General features: G+C 37.0%; 1 protein-coding gene across 29 annotated transcripts in view; it reads left to right on the top strand.

Annotated features, from left to right (window-relative positions):
- DLG2 (discs large MAGUK scaffold protein 2) overlaps positions 1-23,084 on the top strand; it is a 982,781-nt gene that overhangs the window by 699,387 nt on the left and 260,310 nt on the right. For all 29 annotated transcript variants that reach the window (XM_071432840.1, XM_071432845.1, XM_071432843.1 and 26 more), the window contains 3 exons: positions 8,959-9,095; positions 18,516-18,660; positions 21,876-22,017. In XM_071432840.1, coding sequence (XP_071288941.1) covers positions 8,959-9,095; positions 18,516-18,660; positions 21,876-22,017 — 424 coding nt within the window. The remainder of the gene's footprint in view (positions 1-8,958; positions 9,096-18,515; positions 18,661-21,875; positions 22,018-23,084) is intronic.

Raw genomic sequence — 23,084 nt, 5'->3', positions numbered from 1 at the left:
ACTTATGCTGTGTTTAACATTATTCCCTGCAAGATATAAATGATCCTGTCACCAGGCAGCCAGCCAGATGATGTCTACCCTGATCAAAAATTCTGGTTTTTAGTGCCTCTGGATCTGAGGATTATTTGTCCTTGTGGGTGCACCAAAAGTATACAAAAAGCTTCCTGCATGCAAAGGAAGAGACCATTCATTCAGTGCAGTTGTAGGCATATGGAGATGTGAGAAGAGAAAGGCATGTAAAAACTTCAGATATAAGCAGCTAATCCTGTTCCTAAGTGGCAGATCTTGGGTTTTTCTGTTTCAAAACACTAATCTTTACTTTTTAAAAAAATCTAATTTGACTGGTCTTAACATGAAATGTTTAGACATGGTGTATCATGTGTTTATTTCCGAAAGAATCAAACCCCTTGCTATAATTCTTAGAGTGTCAGTATATGTCAAAAATGAAATAATTTTCTTTTTCTTGCATTTACACTGGTAAAATTTTGAAAGTGTGGTTTAATGTGATTTTCAGTGAACTAGAATCCTCATTAATGCTTTGAAAGTCAGATTATTGTGAATAATTAGGAAAATTCCCTGATCTTTTCAAGTTAAATTGTAAAGTATTCTTAAGAATTACTGTTATGCAATTAGGCCACTTCTCGTTGTCTATGCTTTCTGGGAATTTTATTCCTAATTAATTTGAATAAATGTAAAAATATAGAATAAACACAAGTTCAAATGAGGCTCTAACTGTATTTTCCTAACTTACTGTTTCCTTTCTTTTCTGCTACATCTGTGGAGAATGTATCTTTAGGGATAAATATATGCAAGCAAAAAATAATGGAAAAACATCAAACTGCAAAACAATAGAAAAGAAGGGATTGTTTTCATTTGCTTGTTAGATAACTTTTTTACAATTCCTACAAATAGCAGTGTAATTTAAGATATGTTTTCAAGGCTTTGTGAGAGATTACAGAAAGATTAGCTTTACTATTATGGTAATGTAAACCAATGCTTTATCTAGTATACCTACAGCATGATTGTTTTTAAACATGCAGTCACTGCCTTGGAGCTTTATTAACATTTGCATAATCTCAATTTCCCATCATTTCCTTTCTGGCTGGAAGTGTAAAGGATTTCTTTTAAGCCAAGGAGTGGAACGCTGTCTCCTGAGAGCAGATTTCCCTCTTTCTTTCATATTTTAACCTAATAAATTTGGCTGTAATGTTTGATTTTGATGCCCTAAAAATTAAAACATAGTTGGAAAATTGTTGAAGTTTTTTATATTTTCTTATGAGGCTACATCTGAGTAACTCAGCAAGAAAATCCCTGAAATATCCAGATGATTTTTTTCCATATTCTTGACTCTTTTCTGTTTCTGACTTTTATGGGTCTCAGATGGCATTGATGAACCCTGTGTCCAAAGGGAAGATGTAATACTTTGCATTCCCCTGCCCCCAGCAGAAGAGCAAGCTCAGAAAATGCCGTGTTGGGAAGGGGTTCTCCAGGACATCTCAGCAGGAAGCTGTTTCGGAACAGATGTAAGGAACTGTAGTTAGCAGCATGGTAGCCAAATTTTAAAAATTACATATGCTGAAAACCTGCTTAGATATTCTCAGTCAAAGGTATGGAAATCAGCCTGCCATCCCACCATCACCAGATAGCAGCTACCACCACAGTCTTGCCTCTGAGTTTTAGCTGGCTGCCATTTTTCCAAGCCTTCAGTCCTTCAGAGGACTTTGTGATAGTACAAATGTACATATGCAGCAGGGTCTTGAAGCCATTTTCATCTCATTGAGATCAATATCTCTGTTTTCATCAAGAATCAAGGACACACCTCTGCACATTCTTGCACTAGGCTGTGCAGCAAGTTTGTGTTACTGTAATGTTTTACATGTCAATGATCTTGTTCTTTTTATTAAATCAAGAATAGTTAAAATTAAAACTAACTATACTATTGTAGTTTACTTTAAAAATTCGAATTCGCAGAGCTAAAAATTCATGCAGATAAAGGCAAGTAAGATGAAAAATTTTACCGTTTACTTTCTGTTAAAACCTCAACCAAAATCTGTCTCCATATAGAAGAGTATCAGTGATCATTTGCAAGAAAAGAATTCTCCTTGCCTGCTGTATGGTCCCAGCTGCCATCCAGCCATAGCCTCTTGGTGAGCACACTGGCCACACTTGGTGGGAGTGCTGTGTGTGCTGCTCAGTTTGATCCTCAGCAGAGGCTGTACTGAAATCTGGCATCCCTATTGCATGGTTAGGCACTGGGAGCCAGAGTGTAAGGATTAATGAAAATAATAGCTATAAAAATGGCTGTGGGCAAGAACAAAGAAAATGTGTAAAAACAGTTGGATAAATACCTGAAGGCACAAATATATAATGCCACACAGTGTAAGGGGAACAATAATTTTCACTTTGTGTAAGGTGCTTTTGGACAATATTCTTCTTACCTAGTGGCACTGTACATCATTTTTATTCTATCTGACATCAACTGGGAAATAACCTGAAACACTAGATATTTCTGAAATAAAATGTCAAAACAATAAGGAAGATGCTTGAAGTTTTTTAACCCAAGGCCATTAGAAAGAAACACCAGATAACAACATGCTGCCTTAGATGTGTAGGGACTTGGGCCTTCTTTGTGGTCTAGGCTATCATCCAATTGTTAGTAACAAAAAGAGCCCCTTGAAGTGATCTGGAAGCAGGGTCTGAAACAAGAATTAACAATGGCAATGAAATAAGGCAGCTTTTAAATATGTTATGAATATTAGCAAAAGTTTTATGAATCATACTGTATTTTAGATTGACTTTTTCATCCACAGAACAAAATGTAGTCAAATTTTATTCACATAAGTCCTTCTGGCATAAGATGTCACGTGCATCAGGCATAAGAATTGCTATAAGAACTCCCTCTAATAAACTGGTATTTGACTTTACTGCTACAACATGAAGGAGATGAGATAAAGTGACTTCATATACTTGGGATTAATAGTTTCTTAAGAACTGATTCATAGGATGACAAAGAAAGAGCTCTGTAGAGGAAGATTGGTCCCTCTTTTTAACATTTTATAATAGTTGTGACACAAACTTTAATTTTTATTTTGTGATGTATTTTATTTTTGTATGGACCAAATAAAAGAAGACTCTGCTGTCAATAGTCATAAGTCACAGCTATAACAAGCACATTAATTGTCCACAGTTGTGGGGTGTTATTGTAAATTTGTGCTATATGTGTCCTCCAGGAAAGCTGAAAATGGCAACAGGAGGCTTGAGTATAGGGCATGGGGAGACATTCCCTGGTACTCCATTGTTTATAATTAATATTTTTATAGTTTGTTTACTCATATAAACTGGACATAACAGTGGTACCTGTCAAAACAAGTCAATCATTATATCAGTCAAAGCATTTTATATTACCCATGTTCCTTTCCTCCCTGAAAGTGGAATTTGATTAATTAGAAACCTGGATTGGGCATCATTGTTCCAGGTTTAACAATTTTAACAAGCTCCATCTTTTGTAGCTGTATTGTAGAAGTGGCTGGCCCTTGGAAAGGCAGGAGTTGCCCCAGTTTGGGCTCCTCATTGCCATGTCCAGTTATTTGCAGGAGCATGGTTGATGTGTCATATGCCACAGAGCAGGCAGGCTTGCAGTGTCAGGGAAGGGCCTCAGTGGGGCAGCTTGTTGGGGGTCCTTTCTGGTGGTCCTTTCTGTTTTGCTGCATGAAACAGTTTCTTAAAATCTGAATGCACACAGTGTTCTGCAGCAAATTAGGTTTTTTCACTCCTTTAGAAAATAAATGTGGCAAAAAGCAATGAGAGAATGTATAGGGAGGGGTGGTGACATTTATTCATGAAATCTCTAAATAAGTTAACCATTTATCATCTTCCTTTCAGGTATTTCATTCACTCTCTGTTTCATCCACATCCCCCAGGGTGCATGTGCTGAGGTGGTCTGTCTCACTTGTGTGTGATAGATACAAAGGACATGGGACATCAAACCCTTACCACATCTCTTGGCATTTTCTTGATTGACAACCATGAACTGACAGATTTTTGGATTAATTATTTATACCCTCTAGGAGTCTACTGTTATTATGGGTGGTCCTTTATAGTGAACACTCCTTTCTTCAGTCTCTAAGCCGCAAGGTGGCTGCTCATCTCCTGATTTTTTTCATTTAGTAAACACACATTTTTATTGATATAATCTGCTTCCCTGTTAGGCTTAGAGGCAAGAGAATGGCAGATGTCGCATGCTGCAGTCTTGCTGCCAACCTCCCACTGTCATGGTACAGGGTCTTCTGCTGGCAAGACACCTGTTCAAAGGTCTTAGAGTGTCCAGACATTCTGTCCAGGCTTGACAGAAGTGACTCATTTTGATTTTTTTTGCTTGAGATGCTCTGTACTGTCAGTACATATGATTTCTCTAACTTTTGGTCTTTCTTCTAGTATTTACATTCCTGTTCCCATTCATATTTCATTTGTTAATATGATAATATTTCTGTTGAAAGTCCTATGCCTGTTGTGGGTTTCACTAAGTCTATGCTCACAGGTCAGTTATGAGGTAAAGTGTACTGTGGTATAGCTAGGAATTAGGAATTACCTGTTCTATGTCTCTAAAGCACTGTTTTGGTTAACTACCTGAAAAGCAAGCATTTCTTAACTATATTTTAGGGTTATGTCTTAAATGCTGCTATCTTTGGATTCCCTTTATTGGGAGCTGTGAAACTCATGTTGGATTTCTGTTTTAAAATCCTCACTCTGTTTGCTGATTTAAAATAAGCTTGATTCTCTGTGTAGGATAGTAGCAAAATCCAACATCCATTTTTGGCACTCTGACTCAGTTTCTTTGACTTCACTTCTCATTAGAAAGCTGACATTACATAGCTGGAGTTGATCTTTTAGCTCCCTCTCTGGTTACTGCAAAGTGGTATACCTGCAGTGTTATTAACCCACTGTGTCTTTAACAGAGGTTTCATTATTTTTAATTATTATTATTTATTTTTATTAGTCCAACTTGCTGAGCTAACTATGTGGGGAGCATCCAAGCCTACTTTCACTAGAAAAATAGAACATATTGTTTTACTTATATTGTGATATATTTAAAACATGTGATATATTTAAAACATGTATCTGGTATGGCAAATAATGCAAAATAGATGTAAATAGCCGAATATTTTAACATGGTCTTGCTAGTAATCCCAGGAAAAGATATTACAAAATATCTTCAACTTATTAATAGTAGCATTTTTTTTCTGCAGTTTCCAGTTTTGGTGGAATAGCTTTTTTCCCTGTCCCTTTTCCTCTTTCTGATACCAGAAACGTCTTCTGTTTCATGGGATTATTAGACATTGTTATTCATAGGATCGGTGATCAACATTTGTGGTACCCAAGGGCAGATGAATTTTACAAACACAAATCCAGTGGAAATGGAAGGAAATTTAGTTTGACTCAACATTGAGCCAGTCTTATAAGGGCCTATCCTCTTCAGTGATTGTGAACAAAGCTGAGTTTGACTTGGATGTGCACCAGTATTAGATCCAATTCTCACTTTTTTCCATCCTGAGGTAGTCTCTTCACTGAACCACAGAAACATGGAATGGTTTGAGTTGGAAGGGATCTTTAAGTTCCAAACCTGTTACTCATTAGTGTTAGATCAGGTTTCTCAAGGCCCCATTCAACCTGGCTTTGAACATCTCCAGGGCTGGGGCATCCACAACTTTTCAGGGCAGCCTGTGCCAGTGCCTCACCACCATCATCATAAAACATTTCTTCCTCAACTTCATTCTGAATTTATCCTCCATCTAATTCCTGTTGTGAGGAATTTGAGCACTCTCTCCAAAATCAGCTGATTCTGTGAAGCAGATTGCGCATCAGCCAAAGAGGAAGTGATCAACTCCTGATCTGCGTTCTGATAGAAATGTTTTCATAACCAAAGGAATCAACAAGAAAAAGGTTCTGCAATCAAATACGGTGTTTTATGAAAAATGCCATTTAGAAAACATATCTTGTTCCATTGTTTGAATGATTCTCTGCTTTTAAAACAGAGTAAGAATCTGATGTAACACTAACCTGATGTAGTGAGTGATCAGAGATGCACACCAGGATTGAGCAAATCTTTCCAAAGTGTTCAAACAGAAACCTTGAGTCTAAATGAACTCAGATTGTGAACTTTCATAGCACTGATCTTCCCACTCATCTCTTCCCACATCCAGACCCCAGCCTTTCAGAAACCAAAAGCATGATTCACCTCATCTCTTTCAGATGTCTTGTTGAGATGAGATGAATCATACTTTAAAAGCTCTTAATGAATTTTCATTTATCATACAGGTAGTATAAATGATAACCATAGTTGTCTGATGTCATTTGGCCATGTGAATCCTACCCAAAAGTTTTTGTGTAGTATACTTTCCATGTGCCCTAGCAATTAGCAGAAGTAATTTAAATTAAATTAAATGGGTCATTGTTCCATTCCCTGTTCCTTCCAAGAAGAAATCTTTTATAGAAGGCAAGTATGATTAAGCAAAGAAGTTAAATCATTATTGATTGACATGGAAAATTTTTCCTCAGTTTTTTTTCCTACCCACTATCCTTTTGCTCCCTGCAGTATTACCCCATCTTGTTCTGCTCTTCGAAGCCTTTCTGTAATCACTGTGGATTATTTGCATGGCCAAAGTTAGACCTTGCTTACAAATGCAATGTAGCCCCCACATTGTATCACAGCTAAAATTTATGTAGGCTGTAGTAGAAAAAGTTACCCGTTCCATTATTTTAAGCGTCACTTTTGTGATTTTTTTTTTCACTTTTTGGGAGCAGCCTGCATTGGTGCTCTTTTTTTTTTACTTTTTCTTACATCCATTGTGCTACAACCATGCAGACAGCAAGCCAAGCCCCCACTCAGCACTGCAGAAAATGCAGGTGATTGTCTTGGCTACTACTTGCTTGTGTTGCAGCAGGACCAGGCTGAATTAGGACTCACTTTGAGCAAAGTGCAGGCCAGCTGTGTGTGCAGAAATGGCATTGCCCTTTAAGTGTGTACCGTGTCAATAGAGGGGAGAGGAGGAGATGGAAGTGCACCACAACCTGTTCTTCCCACGGTCATGCCCGAGGTGAGCAGCAGGGCTGAAGAAAGCCCTCTGGCTGAGATCTAGCCCACTCATTTGCTCCCACCAGCATTCTGGAATATTCTCATATCTTTACTGGTAGAAGCCTATACAGGTGGGGTTTAGATCAAATTGATTATAATTATGTCACCAAGAAATATTATTCAATCATTGTTCCTTGTCTGTAACTAGTGTTTTTAAAAAATTTCCATTCTTAATGTTTTATTAGAATATCTTTTCTCTTTTTGTTAGCTGTCCCAGGAAAAATCCTTCCCTGCTGAAAAAATCACTATCTTTTTATCCATGTACTGACAGTAGCACATAAATAAGAGTGATTGCCAGCTTTAGCTGGAAATTCAATAAAGCTTTCTTTTAATTACCCTATACTTCTAAATTAACTTCATGTGTATTGTTAATAGTCAATTAATTAAGTACTGTTTCAATTGGAGATATAAATTCAAAGGTTTCTTTTTGTAATTTACAAAAAGAAATGGTGGGGCACATTCCATTAAGTAGTCCATTATGTGAGGTACCTGACCTCACATCTTTTTGAAGCTGAAATAATGATCAAATGAAAATAATGTGGTAAAAAAAATTAAAATAATTAATTCACTCTCCTTATCTTTGTACTCATACTAAGTACAAAGCTGCTAAAAATTTTGTGTGCATTAAATATACACCGTCCTTTAATTTTTATTGCCCAAGTAGTGTCCCTTTTGAGTTTGTGATGAAATGCCAGATTTCAGGCAACTCACTTTTTAATACTGCATTTTACTGCTCAGGCTACAGCAATTATCAACATGTTTCTTTTAGGAATGAGTGAACAGCGTGGATTTCATAGATAAAACCAGTGATTACTCTCTAAATAGACATAACTGTTTTTCTGTACAGCTAAAAGAGAAATCCCTAGCTGGAGCAATAATCTAGGCAGGATATTGTCAGAAACAGCTTCTCTGTTCAGATGGAAATCCCCATTAGCTACATAATCTCTGAAAAATTAGCTGTATGAAGTTAATTTTTATGGAAATCAAGCACAGTAATTTCTGTCTTTTTCTTTGATTGAGAGGTAAAAATGTTCCTAAAAATTAAAGTAATGGTTTGCTTGTATGTGCAATGTGTCAGAGGGTAAGAAATATAGGAAAAGGGGAAAAGGTCTTCTTTTTCCCCCCAATATCAATTTATTTTGCCTTCCTTTAATCATATCAGCATGTATCATTGACATTGTTACAAAGTTTGGGTCTCTGAGTGTTTATCTAGGAATTTCACAGGTCACTGAATAGAAGTTAGATATTTACAAAGGACTACTGCTTTCTTTATGCGTCCATAGCCACAGATTTGTGTCCTAAGGAAAAAACCCACACTTTAAATCAAACATCTACACCTTTTCTCTTTTATTTTCACTGGTCCTTCACTGTGGTACTACATGAACTTGCAAAACATGTGCTAGACGTCTCCAAGTATTTTTCAAATTGTGTGGACAATCAATCAGAACACCTTTCATTTTGTTCTGATAGATGGTGATGTATTTTATAGCAATATTTACCAAACTCCAAGTTTCAGTATTTTAATGATGATCATGGAAAGCTGAGCCATAACTTCTTGATGTAGGCTGCACTGGACCCCAGGGATGAGGGTGTACAGAATCACCACTGGTTCAATTGTTTTTGTCTCTACCTTTCTGTAATTGTAAATGGCAAAGAATTTACTTGCTTACACTTCTGTCCCTGACCTTTCAGGAAAAGTGAAAGAGTGTGTTATTTGTATTTCTGAAAAAAAATACTCAAAGTGTACATTGTATATGCTACTCTTCCACTTCTCTTTAGTGTTCTATGTTGTATCGCTAATGTTTTGTTTGCAATATCTTTTCCAGGTCTAGGATTCAGCATTGCAGGAGGGGTGGGAAACCAGCACATCCCTGGGGACAACAGCATTTATGTCACTAAGATTATTGATGGGGGAGCTGCACAAAAAGATGGCAGATTGCAGGTTGGAGATAGACTTCTTATGGTAAGTATGACAAATTTTAATTCCATTTATTTAGCTAAAAATTGTTTCAGATAAGGACTTTCATTCACCATACATCTTTCTGGACGTAACCAAAATGACTGCTATAATAATTGTATTTCCATCATCTTCATTTTCCCCATTTTTAAAATATTTTTCTAATATTGAAGTAAAAAACCTCATTCCTCTGGAAAGCTAACATTTTATGAAGGCAGTGTATTATATTACTTTGACAAACCTTTTACAGAGAAGAGAATAAATGTCTTATGCACGTAAGGAACAAGTCAAAATAGACCATAAAACTTAAAAGATTTTAGACAAAGTGTTTGTTAAGGTAGTACTGATTCTACTGTTTATTGTACACAAATTGAAAGCTGTCATAACATGCCATAAATGACTCCCATGTAGCAACTGTCAGGGGGCCACTACTTACATTTCAGTACCTGTAGGAATGCTTTGCTTATGTGTTCCATATACCTGTTAAAAAACACCCCAAACATTTTTCAAATTTTCTCTAGTGCAGGTTCATTGTTTTTTGTCAATAATGCTTTCCCACTCACAGAGTTTGTTTAATTCAAGACTGAGGGGGAAATCCTGACCCTGGTGAATCAGCACAAGTTAATCTATGTCAACTTGTATTCATGTCAATGTATTTGCATAGATCTCAGCAGGTAGAGAAATATTTTTTTAATAAGTGCAATGAAAAAAAAAGAACAAACTAGTACTGCATTAGCCCTGTTCTGTGATGTGATATTTAAGCAGTTGACCTTTTTTGCTGCCTGTGAAGCTGGGCCTAATTGAGGTTTTCTTTATTTGGCTAGGGACATTATGTTCCAGTCACATATGAAGATGGGCATTAATTTTATGACAGAGTACTAAACAGAACTGGAAAGGCACTTGGTTGCTGGGTTGATGACTCTTTGTCTTTTTTAATTAACCCAAATGGGCAGAAAAAACAGCTTAAGGATCAACTGGTGTTAGCAAAATCAGAGCAAAATGAAACTAGAACTCAAAAACTTCTTTGGCATTTTGTCTTTGCATAATCTCAGCATCGTGAAATTCAAGTCACTGTTGGATAATGAAGTTTTAGCTTATTTTGGTGCAGAAATGTATATTTTTATTTGCAAAATTTGCACTTTAGCTATTGTGCAACTTGTTGCAAATCTGCTTCTGTTCAGCTGGTTTTGTTGCTTTTTACTCTGATGAGAATTCCTTGCAGTTTTTGTGTTATCTGCAATTTTTTGTTACTTTACTCTTAATTTTTTCCAATTCACATGAGGTAGTAAATACCTTATATAAATGGAAATCAAATAGATGCAAACCCCCCACATTCACCCTCTCCAATGTAATTTCATATTTCATTAGAATTAATTTAAATAGAAATATTTTCTATACCACTGTACATAAATTCATTCTTTTCAGATTTTTACAGGAGTAGTTTATTAAGCATCTCAGCCTCCAAACTGTGATTCACTGCAGTCAGATATAGATGTTTCTCCATTGTGACAATTGTGACAATTTTATACTTCTGAAAATGAGCAGAGGTCATTTGCATTATATTTGATGTCTTTGTTCTTCGTTCCTTTCAGTCTGGACTGTTTTTCTTCACGAAAGTGTTGTCTCCTTTTATCACTGTATGTAAAATGAGCAAAAAAAAAATCATTCCAAATATTGCTCTCCTCTACATGTAGTAGTACTTCCAGACCAAGGTTTTCACTGTTGCACAAGAAAATACTAGTCAGCTTACTCTCTGTGTACTGTAATCATTGCGTATTCAGAGATTCGTTCACAAGATCAAAACTGTTTCTAAAATTCATGCAGATTGCAGCCATGTTTCTTGGTTCTCTCCAACTAGACAACCTGATTTGTTTTTAACTTCTGTACCTTCAGTATTTTTCTATCATAATTTGTGAATTATCTGTCCGTTCGTGGCATAAACTTCATGTTCCTTTATGAATAGTGAGTGAAAAAATTAATTACTTTCTTTTGGCAGTGTTTCAACAGAGTATTACCCTTGTCGTCTATGTGGTCCTACTTCTGTTTCACTGATTTCTTGATTATTTGTTTGAGCAGTTCCTCTTTTTTTTGTTTTTTCCTTCTCGGTAACTCATCCTTTCTTGATCTTTGGCTTTTTCCATCATTCTCTACAGAATTTAAAAGAATTTGTCATCCTTGTGGAATTCTCAGCAGCTGCTGGGTAGCTTTTTTAATTTTCGTATCTGTGTTGTGATAATTTTGTGTGAAACGCTTTCAGATCCTGAAGAAAGTGCAAATCAACTTAATATAAATTTAAGAGGTGATGAAAGTGTAGAAGCAAAATAAAAACTAGTATTGAAATGTAAGACAAGAATGGGCCACCTGAGCATTTTGCAGCTTGATGACCCTACTGTTATTAAATGCAGATTGCATATAGTGTGTTAAGCATTTCTGAAGATGTATTCTGTAAATAATACATTGTGATTATTGTGAAATCTGTGCAAGGGCATGTTATGCAGTTATGTTCTTGTGTCACTTAAGACTTACTAACCTGAGCGTTTGCACAGGACAATGCTTCATTGTACATTAATCCTGAGGTACCTGTTGGAAAAATACTGGTGAAAGCATGAGGGTTTAAACCCAAAAACCGAATGGTTTTTCTAGGTATATATGAAAGGATAAGACCAAAGCTCTTCTCTGAAGACTTACAGCTAGGGGAAAAATACTCCCTCACTGTGTTCTGGTGGTAAGGCCTCCTTCTGCTGGTGGTAATGCCAGCAGTGAGAACCCCACTGCAGTGGGTGGCTCAGCTTCTGTCCGCAGTGGAAAGGACAAAAAGTAAAGCACGTACAGAGCATCACAGACCACCATGGTAATTCAGGGTCAGCTATAGGGCCAACAAGGTTGCTCAGGGATTTATCCAGTTGCATCTCAAAAATCTCCAAGGATGGAGGTTGCAGAGCCTTTCTAGGAAACTTGTTCCGCAGCTCAGCTGTCCTCCTGAGGAAAGGACTTCTCCTGATAACCTGTTTGGCCCTCTCTTGTTTCAACATCTGCCTGCTGTCACTCATCCTGTTACCACATGTGACTCTGAAAAGCTTAGCTTTGCCTTGATGATCTTCCTGTAAGCACTGGGGGTCTGTTAATCATTGTCTTCAGAGGAACCCCTTCTCCAGGCTGAAAGTGCCAAGATCCTTCATTTTCTCCTCAGCAGGTCAGTGCTCCATCCCCAACCATCTCAATAGCATAGCTCTCAACTTGCCTCCTGTTATCTTTCCTGTAGTGCAGGAACCAGAACTCAACAGAGTTTCCAGGTTCAGGCTAACGAGTGTGAACTATTGGGCAATAATCCTTTCCTCATTCTCCAGCCCTCTGCTCCTGCTCATCCAGCCCAGGATGCTGTTGACCTCTTTGCTGCCGGGACACACAGCTGGCTCATGACCAGCTTGCCATCCATCAGGAGCCCCAAGCACTTTTCCATAGAGATGCTGCCAGGCTGTCAGTGCCCAGCCTGTGCTATTGATGGGAGTTAGCCTGTGCCAGGAGCAGGATTTACTGTTTCTTCCTACTGAACATCATAAAGTCTTCTTCAGGTCCTTCTTCCAATCTTTGGCAGCTCTGCCTTCGAGTATCTCACAGTGAAATGAAGTGTCACCTGCAAACATGATGCATGTCTCACCTCTTCAAGGTCACTGCTAATGATGATCAAGAAAAGCTGATAAATGGTTTCAGTTATTACAGCTCAGATAATAATTACTTTTTTTATCTCATACCATCATCTTACTTTGGACAAGTTTGTTATCTACAGAATGAGTAAATGAGAAATCAGTATAAAACTGGTCCTAGCTTTTTACTACTACATAACAAAACTAATAGCAAGGCATTTTTCAGGGAAAACGCTAAAACCATTAGGGTTTAAAGGAAAATGCATATTATTATTAATCTTTTATTGCTATTAGCTTTTCTAAAATACATCTCATATGCCAAAATACCCTTCCAAGTTTGGGCTGTATCCTGTTGCTTCTTTCCCCATATAGTCACAGAGATCAGTGATTGTATATAACAAGAGGTCTAATTTGATTCTGTTTTCTGGATGGAAACAGGAGGAAGAAACAGGAGTCACATTCCTTTTCAGAAATGTATACTTCCTTTCTGAAAAAAGGTGTTATTTTCTGGTAGTTTCATAGGACTGTTGTGGGCTTGTGACTGTGCCATTGTTGATGTGTTCCTTATAGGGTCTCCTACCAGTATCTGTTTCTTTCAGATTGTGTATGAATGCAGGATCACGTTTGTATTGAAGTGCATAAAATCAGAGGATGTAATTCAAGATGCATCTAAATTTGCACTTGGTTCTGATCAGAGGTGTTTTTTAAAGTGATTTTGGCTGTCTTTGTGGGATTGTCTTTTAGAAAACAGCCCAACACTTGTGCAACTAACTCACGAGTCCATGGGATTATAAGTATTTAGTTAATGCAAACAGATTTATATCCTTTGTACAAATCATTACTCTTCAGCACTGGAAAGCATCCCACTTTTTACAGCCTTTTAAGTGAGTGAGTTTTGAAAAAGGCCATCAGTATTCTAGGTTTACAGCTGGCATTTACTGGTAAATGTTCAGCCAGGAAAATCCACTGTCTGAATGAAAAGTTGAATATTACAGAAAAGCAAACATTACCACTGGTAAGGTAAAGATCACCCCTTTATCTCATTCACTTAGTGAATCAAATCTTTCTTAGCCTAAATCAATAGAGGAAATGAACAAATCCCCTTTAAGAAAGAAAAATTAAATAAGACAGACTTATTCCTCTGGAGCTCTTATCCTCATATCAGCTTATATTGTTCTGAATGAAATTACTCTTTAGAGCACTTGTGCAGTCATTTTGGGGATTCTGAGCTTTTCTAGCTGCTTTTTGGGGCTTTTGATTTTCAGTATGAATCTAGGAAAACTTCCAAATAAAACATTCTTGCTTAGGTTTATACTTCATTGCCCTGATTATGCTATTTAGGAAAAAAAAACACCCCATTCTTTTTATATCTCTTTGGCATAATTTCTTATTGATTTCCCCCATCACTCAAATAGCTTCTTTGATTGGACTTTTATCTTTAATTTCCTTCTCTACTGCTATTTTATTTCTTTCCCTTATTTGTTTCTCATGTTACCAGTATGTCTTATATCACATACTTTCTATTTAAAGAAAAAGCTTTTCTATTTTTTTTTCTGCAGATGCCATTTGCATTTTTAAATTTTCACTGCATGTAACTTTTCCAATTAGAAAAGTCCCATTTATTCCATGCCTTTTTTTCTTTCTGACTCCTATCCTTTGGCTCCTGTCACAGTATTTTTTGTCTCAAATATACAACTTTGTGACAAAACTGACCACTCAGATAAATATCTTTTTTAGCATTTGCCTTAAGGTTTGGTTTTTTCCTTAATTAACTGCTACTCAAATTGTCTTCTTAGATCCAGAAAGTTGGCATGCAGTTCCCATTCTACCCACTCAGAATTAAGTCCACCATTCTGCACAAAAATTCAGCCTCTCAGAGGATTGCATGCTATATACACTTTGATTTCTTACTTTGTGTGCATCACCTACTCTTTATCTTCTTTACCTCTAACTCAACCCTTTTTTTGCAAGCTATATGCAAAAAATAAATAAGGTTATCTCTACAGGAGGAAGCAAAGCTTTGCCATAATGCATTTATTGGGCCAAACCACTGAAAAAGCCAGATTTAGTACTTACAATTCTGTCAATATCAAGGCATCTTTTATGGAAGAAATAGCTTCAGAAATAGTCTCTCTTGACATAAATCTCAACATAAAAGTCAACTACAACATCATATTTCCTATTATTATCATCATCTCTGTACAGTGTTTTAAGGAAAGATGACCAGAGTTTCCTCTACATACTGCAGTCATCTTGCAATAATATCTTGGGGTCTGAACAATAGAATTCTTCTAAGTATTCAAGTTTTTTGTATAGCAGAACACATACAGATGTCTTTATTTGTGATCATTGTTTTATGGTCAAAAAGTAGAAAATATATTGATAGACTCACATAGGATTGTTAATAGAAATTTTAAATGCAAAGCAAGAACTGCCTTCTGAAGGAACTCTGGAAGTGCAAGTCGAAGGTGATGTTGGCAAATGACTAAGGAAGGTGATCTCATCTCCTTCTCTAAGAGCTCCCACTTAAAAGAGACCTTATGACCTCACTGAGGATCTTAATTTTTATGAATGAATCAACAAGTTTGTTTGTTTGTTTTCTCTTGAAAATAAAGACATTGAGTCTTTATTTCTTTGTTTACTGGGAACTGAGCAGTCCAGGACAAAATGATTTTACGTAAACTTTGCCATGAACTCTAGGATCTTTATGTCTATAAAAATAAATATAATGCTGAACTGCATAGACATTAGAATTGCTTGAACTCATTAAGTCCTAACTTCTAGATTTCAGTCATTTGTACAGTGTTGGTAAAACACCTGTCCCATAATGTTGTTGTCAGAGAGAAGACACAGGACCTGCTGCATCAAATATGTTTTCTATTATAATACTTTACTTTCTGTTTCTAAAATGGATTTTTGTCTTCTTTACTGCACAACTGTGACGTCCAAGTATCTTGTGATGATTTTTATCAGCTAAATTTATGGAAACAAACCCCAACAAAAACCAAAATCCAACACCTTTGGAAAAGAAGTTGCATCAAGTCAATTTTGTCACATTTTTTCAATTGTGACATTGTTGTTTTTATTCACTTCTCAAAAGACCAAAAATTCAAAATCCAGACAGTTCTAAGATATTTTATTTTTTGTCTTTTTTGACTGAGAACATTTTTTACAGTAGCTGTAAAGTAGGTGAGGTTATGTGAGATTTTCTCTACTTCAAAAAAACTTAGGATGAAATGTAAGAAATACAATATTGGAGTAAAATCCCAATATTATCGGGTGGGACGTGCCCAGGCTCATCTGACCCTTGCTGCTGGGCCAAAGGTGGCAGCTGTGGTGTTTCACCTCCGAGACACCTTTGGCTGGCTGGGTGCTGCAGCTGGGCACTCGGAACAAGTCCAGGCATGGTAGAAACTCAGTTTACCTCTGATGGAAAGGCTCCAGGCTAGGTGAAGAGGAAAAGGAGATGGATTTTGCAGAGGGTTTAATCCAGAGTTTATTCCAGAGTCACACATGTCTGAATCTTGGTATCCCAACCGCATGGTCTCCGTGTCTTTTCAGCTCGGGGACAGGGGGAGGGAAGGGACAGGTGAGCCACCAGCCAGGTGGGAGGGGGGGAAGGCTCAGGGGACAATGACACTTGGACGAGCCAATGACCCCAGGGCTGAGGGGCATCTTTTGAACTTTTGCCAATCACACGACGCCCCTGCTGGAATGATAAGATTGACTGACAGCACTTAGCAAGGAGGCAAGGGGGAGGGGAAGGGAGAGGTTGGCACACCTGGGGGCCTGGGATAGGTGAAACAGGAAATGGCATCACACTGCAACAATACAATGTGCAGACAGTGTGGGAAGGAGAAGAGATAAAGGATAGCCTTGTGGTCATCTTTCTAAAATGTGTGAATCGGAAGTGTCTGGCAGTTTTAAAATACATAAACAAGAAAGGCATAATTTCAGTCACTTCTTCCTGCCAGCCTATTAATTGAAGCATTTATTTATTAAAGGTATATATAAGTTATTGCTCTTCATAACAAATAAAGATTTATAGAAGTTTATATAGAAGAAATTAATAAATAGAAATTTATAGAAGATAGGCATAAGATTTTTATTTAAATAGAAGAGCTGTCAAAATACAGCATACTCTGTCAGCAGCTCCCTTCTGAGTGTTAGGCTCTATCACTGCCCTTCATGTCAAATTATCATAATATACCTGCCATTGTCTCTTTTCATTACCCTTAAAACCAAGCCTGAGAATTATGCAGGGAAAAAAGTTTGGACAGAATCCTTACATTCAGCAATACTGTCCAATAGAAATAATTTTTTCTTAGTGGTGATGAAATCATTTGAATATGAAGAGTCCTTCAGTGATTCACCGTAGCTGAATTTCTTTCCAGTTGCCAAACCCTTTGGCCATTGCTTATTGTCACATTCAGGTTTCTGATAATTCCCTGGAAATAATATACTTTTTTCTGCAATTTACTGTTATACTGTAGTGAGAAGGGAATTCTGCTTTCATCTTGCATAATCTTTAAAAGGAATCCTTGCAGTAACTGTGGAAGTTGGAGGATGGCAATTTAAATGACAGTAAAATGTTTCATATACAACATTCACTGTTAAATGTAGGTCAGTGGAACAGGCTCCCCAGGGAAGTGGTCACAGCAGCAAGCCTGCCAGAATTCAAGGAGAGGCTGGACAATGCTTTTAGTCGCGTGGTTCAGTTTCAGGCAGTAGTGTGAGGAGCAGGGAGTGGGACCCAATGATCCTTATGGGTCCCTTCCAACTCAAGGTATTCTGTGATTCTGTTATTTCTCTTGTCTTATGCCATATGCCTGAAACCTGGATCTACACCCTTTACTTTTTTTTTCCCCCTATTCTGTAATTTCTCCATTCAGGAGTTTTATACATTTTGTGGCAGGGAACATTCACAGTTTTGTTTATAGGAGGACAACCTAATGTTGACAATCTGTTCATACGGTGGATTTATATGTGAATAAATTTTATATGTCTCTACAATAAACCACTTCAGATGCTTTTCTTTTGATTTTCTTTTTGTGGGAGTAAAGCATAAATAGGCAAAAAGCCACCATTTCCTTTCTTACTTTTATCTGTAGTCTTCTATCCTTGCTTAAGTGTTTTTCTCTTCTAAAAAAAGTACAGAGCTAGTACAACATTCTCTTACTTTTTCAATGTCTTTTTCCTGTGCTTCCAGAAAACTGACAAACTTTCACAATTAAAAATATCTTTTCCCCATCCTGAACTGCCTTTTTTCAATTCCTGCACCTCATATGTATTCTATATGCCATTTTTTATCTCTGCTTGTTTCAGTTGTCAGTGTCGTATCAGTGATGGAAAGATTTGGGTGTGTTGGGTATTTCTGAGGTCCCACTTCTGGAGGCTAAGAGATTAATTAGGAAATTTATTTTGATAGGTCAAATACTGTAGACAGTTTCTGTAACTGATGTGGTGCTATTAATTTATTATTAAATACAGTTTTATATTGCTGATTATACCAGTAGCAGAAAATCACAAAGAACTTTTTTCATTGTCAAAACCAAGTGCCTTCTTGACCCATTTTGATTCTGTGTAGCAATATCGCTACATGAGTCTTTGAACATGGATGTGCTAAGAAAACTGTATTTTCTACCCTGCAGCAGAATTGCTTCTATAATCTTTAGTGCTCTTCATTTACAGCAACATTCCAAACATTTTGAAAACTGCAAAGATGTATCATTTTTGTGTCTATTTCTGCATTTCAACTCACCTCTCTGATTTCTCCTCTAAGGTAAATAATTACAGTTTAGAAGAAGTTACCCATGAAGAGGCAGTAGCAATACTGAAGAACACATCAGATGTAGTGTATCTGAAAGTTGGAAAGCCCACCACCATTTACATGACAGATCCATATGGCCCACCAGATATTACTCACTGTAAGTGACTTCTGCAACTTATTTTACAAGAGATATTTCAGTTTGTCAGATGATTGTATTTTTTCATAGCTTGTAAAGTACCCCATTAAAGTTTATGAAACAGCTTGGAAGGCTACAAAAATGAAATGTTTATTGCCACCTAAGAATGCTGTGCTCAAGAAATATTGCAAATAATTTAACTCTGTTAAAGTATTTTTGCAGCAAAAGTAGCAATGTAGAAGATATATGGCTGTGCTGGTTCCAATTAGCCATTGTCCAAGTGATCGGACTGAACTGTAACTCTTGTGAAGATTACAGCAATAAGTACATGCAAATGCATTTTGTAATATGATTAGATTTGTAGCCTGGAGTCCTCTGTCCACTGAAAAATTGGAACAAGCAGCAAACCATCTTGTACAAACTTAGTAGAAGCCTGAGGCAAATCTATCTCATATTTGAATAAAATATTTTACTGGAATGTAAAAAGCTCTGCTCTACTTAGACAACTTTACCTATTTTCTGTGGCTATCCAGCTTGTGAAATCAAAGAATGGTTTGGGCTGAAAGGGACCTTAAAGACCATTTAGTTAAAGTCCCCCTGCCATGGGCAGGGACACCTTCCGGTAGACCAGGTTGCTCAGAGCCACTTCCAGGGATGGCATACCCATGGTTTCTGTGTTCCAGTGCTTTATTGCTCCCATAGTGAAGAATTCATAAATCATTGGTCCACTTTGCTTTATTCTCAGTCTATCCATTGACTTTATATATGTTCATCAGGATTTTTTTTCCAGAGGACCAAGGCCTTATTTGTCCTTGCATTCAATACACATGCCATTGTGGGAAAATTTGTTTAAATAATACTGTAAAACTCAGTGAAGTATCTCATAGGAAAGGAAGATGTCCTTATTTAAAAACCAACTGATTTCAATCAGTCTGTCATACCCATGCATTCAAAAGCATCTAGGCTCATGTCCAGCACTCAGGTAAAAAGATGTGTGTTCAGGTGCATCCCCAGGACTCCCTGAGGTGACCATGTACAAGGGTTGGTGGCTGGCTGTGGAGTCCTTATCAGACACACACACATACACACACACACATATATATGGGCGTTTTTTGTTGGTTTTTGGGGTTTTTTTTATGTTGACAACCTCCTTGCTGGAGTGCTTTTTGGACCTTTATGGAGATGACAGCAGTAAGGATCTTCTGTCTCTGCCATCTGTCCTTACTATGCATGTCTTTAGGATTTACTCAGATCTCTGCTGGCTCCCTGTCTGAGTGTCCTAGGCTCCAAACTAGTCTTTATCTCCCACCACCATCTCTTAATGGCTTGAATATTTGCTTTAGTTTGGATGTAGGCTTTTCTGGCATGTTGCATGTAATTATATTGAATATTGATGAATCTAGCTTTATCAATACATGCCATTCCTATACTACTCCTGCCACTCCTCCTGGCGTCCATACCCAGGCATCTCCATTCCCTTGGCATTCACAGCAGTGTTAACATTTCAGCTGCACTCTTTATACCACTGGTGCCTGTTAGTCTAAACGGTTCGTTACTGAAGACTCCCTTTCTTCATTATTGTTCATTAAAAACTGTCTGCCCTGGGTTCAGCTGCAAACAGGGACCAGCTGCACCATCTAGCAACTGGATGGAAAGATAATTTTTGACAAGAGCTTCAGCAGTCAATCCACACTCATCTTGATTTTCTGCTAATAATTCTGTGGGCACTTAAGGCAAACTAAAGGTGGAGAAATTTACTGAGGTCAGTAAATGCTAAGGATTTAAATTTTTCTGCACTTTTGCAGTGTTGCTATTGTGGACTGACAAAGTTGAGGGAAAAGCTAAATATCCCAAATCCTCCTTATTCAGTCTGCTCCATGAAAACAGAAGGGAAAGTTTTGTGACATGCATGTCAGTGGTATGCTCAGCCATGCTGAGGATGCCTATTTAGTTAGCAAATGTTACAACAGATGGCAATCATGTTCAGTAGCAGCCTGGTCTGGGTCTTAGCAAAGGCCAGGAAGTAAAAATGCTAAATGTCCCTATCCAGTCTTGAGCTTTATACTTTCAAAATAATAATTCTGCAGTTCTAAAACAGTGTGGTTTATTATGTCAGATTATAGATCAACAGCATATGAGAAGACAGAAACAATTCCAGGGAGAAAGGAAAGGTTGAAAAGATTTGCAGTAGCCCTTCCCAAGCTGTTGGTGCATACAGATTCATTTATCCTCAGGGAACCTTTCATTACACCTACATGTTCAGAGTATTTCAGAATGCATAATGGCCTTTCCCTGTAGAGAGATTTTGCTTTGAAGCATTCTGTATCTCAGCATCTGAAAAAAAGACTGAAACTAATACTAGAAAGTTTGGCTGTCTTCTTCTCATGAGAAAATTAATCACAGCTCATTGCAGAAGCATGTAACACTGATTTTTCTATTTATCCTTTCTTTTTCTAATTAAATTAACTAGAGATAGAATACAACTATTACTGCATCTCTTCAGTCATAAATGTCCCAGATAACTTCAGAATAGCAAAAAGCACACAAACAAACCCTGCAAACCCAAAGAATAAACAGACAACACAGTAATGTAACTTTCATCATTAATAATTAATATGTAAGATATTTGCATCAATTTTCCATTTTAAGAGATTTACCATGGTCTAAATATCATCTGTGTTGATACTGAAATTTCAATTACATTGGGGATTTGGTCACCTGTAGTAGATCCCAGATTTGAATGTATACATAATTCTTGCCACACATAAAATTCCTGCTCTTATCCTCCATTGAGTTCTTACTATGTTACTCCCATTACTGCACTGGAGCCAAAAAGAGTGCTTTTAATCTCATTCTTTCCTAATTGCATTTCCTTCTGCTAGTCCTAAGTGAAGAAAATGTTTCCTGTCTCTCAAACAGGAGACCTATTCAGACTCTCTCTTCAGGAACTAAAGATCCTCTAAAGAGTGAATCCCTGCAAATAAGCCAGCATCATTATTATTATTATTGTTATTGTTGTTGTTGTGGTTGCTGCTGTTGTTGTTATTTTCAGTAAAACTCCAGCTGTTCATTCTTTGTTGTTATATTTTAAGCTCTCTCAAGCCAGGATTGTTTGTTTTGATCTCATTTACAGCATTGAACCATTTTCTTGGTAATTAAATTTAAAAAATTATGTTCTTGTGCCATCTAATGAAACATGGAAGTTGCTGACTAGAAATGTTCATTTTTACCATCAGCTTATTCTCCACCAATGGAAAATCATATACTCTCCTCTGGAAACAATGGCACTTTAGAGTACAAGGCATCCCTGGCCCCTATCTCCCCAGGAAGATACTCACCCATTCCAAAGCACATGCTTGTGGAGGACGACTACACCAGGTCAGAGGCTTCTCTTTGTTTGTTCCCTTTCATGCAATTGTAAAGAACAAAAGTTAAGCATTCAGTGCATCTCAAATAGAATACAGCATACTGCAGATTTCTATTCAGACTTTTTTTTTTTTAAATAATCCCCAAAGAATTGTGACTACTATATGGATGTACAGTAGCAGAATTGTATCTGTGTAGTTAATTTCAAGGTAGAAGAGACACAGAGGAAAATGCTGGGAGGGTTCTTTTATGCCTTGTTTTAGGTGAACACTGAATGTCACTGATGAGACAGTGTGTATTTATCTTTTCGTTTGAAGAGCACTACCATTCACCTGGAAGACAGAAGTTGTTCAGTTTGAAAAATGAGCCCTTATTATAATGTCTAATGCCACAGAAAATGAGATTTTTTTTTGTGCTAGGAGGGGGCTGTTCTGATCTGCTAACGTGACTTGCTGTGTCTTACAAATCAAAGAATCTCATCCACTTACGTATTCATCAGCTTCATAACCCACTAATTTGCATTTCATTTTTCTTGTTGCATGTGATTACTATCTTAAGCAGCTTAACTTGTTGGATCAGACAGATTCAGAGTAACTAAGTCATGATACAGTGTTTAATCAGTACATAAATGTGTGGAAACCACACCTTTCTTCCCTGTCTTGGTTAAAAGAGTTTCTCTTTTGTTTTGATTGAGAATGCAAAGCTGAAATTGATTTCCTTCAATTTATGAGACATTCAATTAGGATGGATTTTCTCTGAATGGCTCTAAGAAGTTACATTTTTAATTAATAGTTAAACATTGATTTCATTAAATCTGCACCAATGTTTTTAGCTGATCTAACAATGATCTCATAATTTCTCAAATACCCATGTATTTGAGAAATACAATAGGAGAATACCAATATTGGGAGAATACCAAATTTGGGTATTCTCCCAAAATTGGGAGAATACCAATATTAAAATATCTGAGTTGCAGTGATGAAGGCTTTGTCAATAAGCTTGTAGGGCTGAATGGGCATCTTGTATAATGAGATGTCATCACCACTGTTGCAGAGAAAGAGTTAGAAAAGTTTAAAAAA

Source organism: Agelaius tricolor, unplaced genomic scaffold (assembly GCF_023055355.1).
Source record: "Agelaius tricolor isolate 1412-34295 unplaced genomic scaffold, bAgeTri1.0.p SCAF_9, whole genome shotgun sequence".
Lineage (NCBI taxonomy): Eukaryota > Metazoa > Chordata > Aves > Passeriformes > Icteridae > Agelaius > Agelaius tricolor.
The sequence above is the reverse complement of the archived record's forward strand: the minus strand, read 5'-3'. Positions and strand labels throughout refer to the sequence as shown.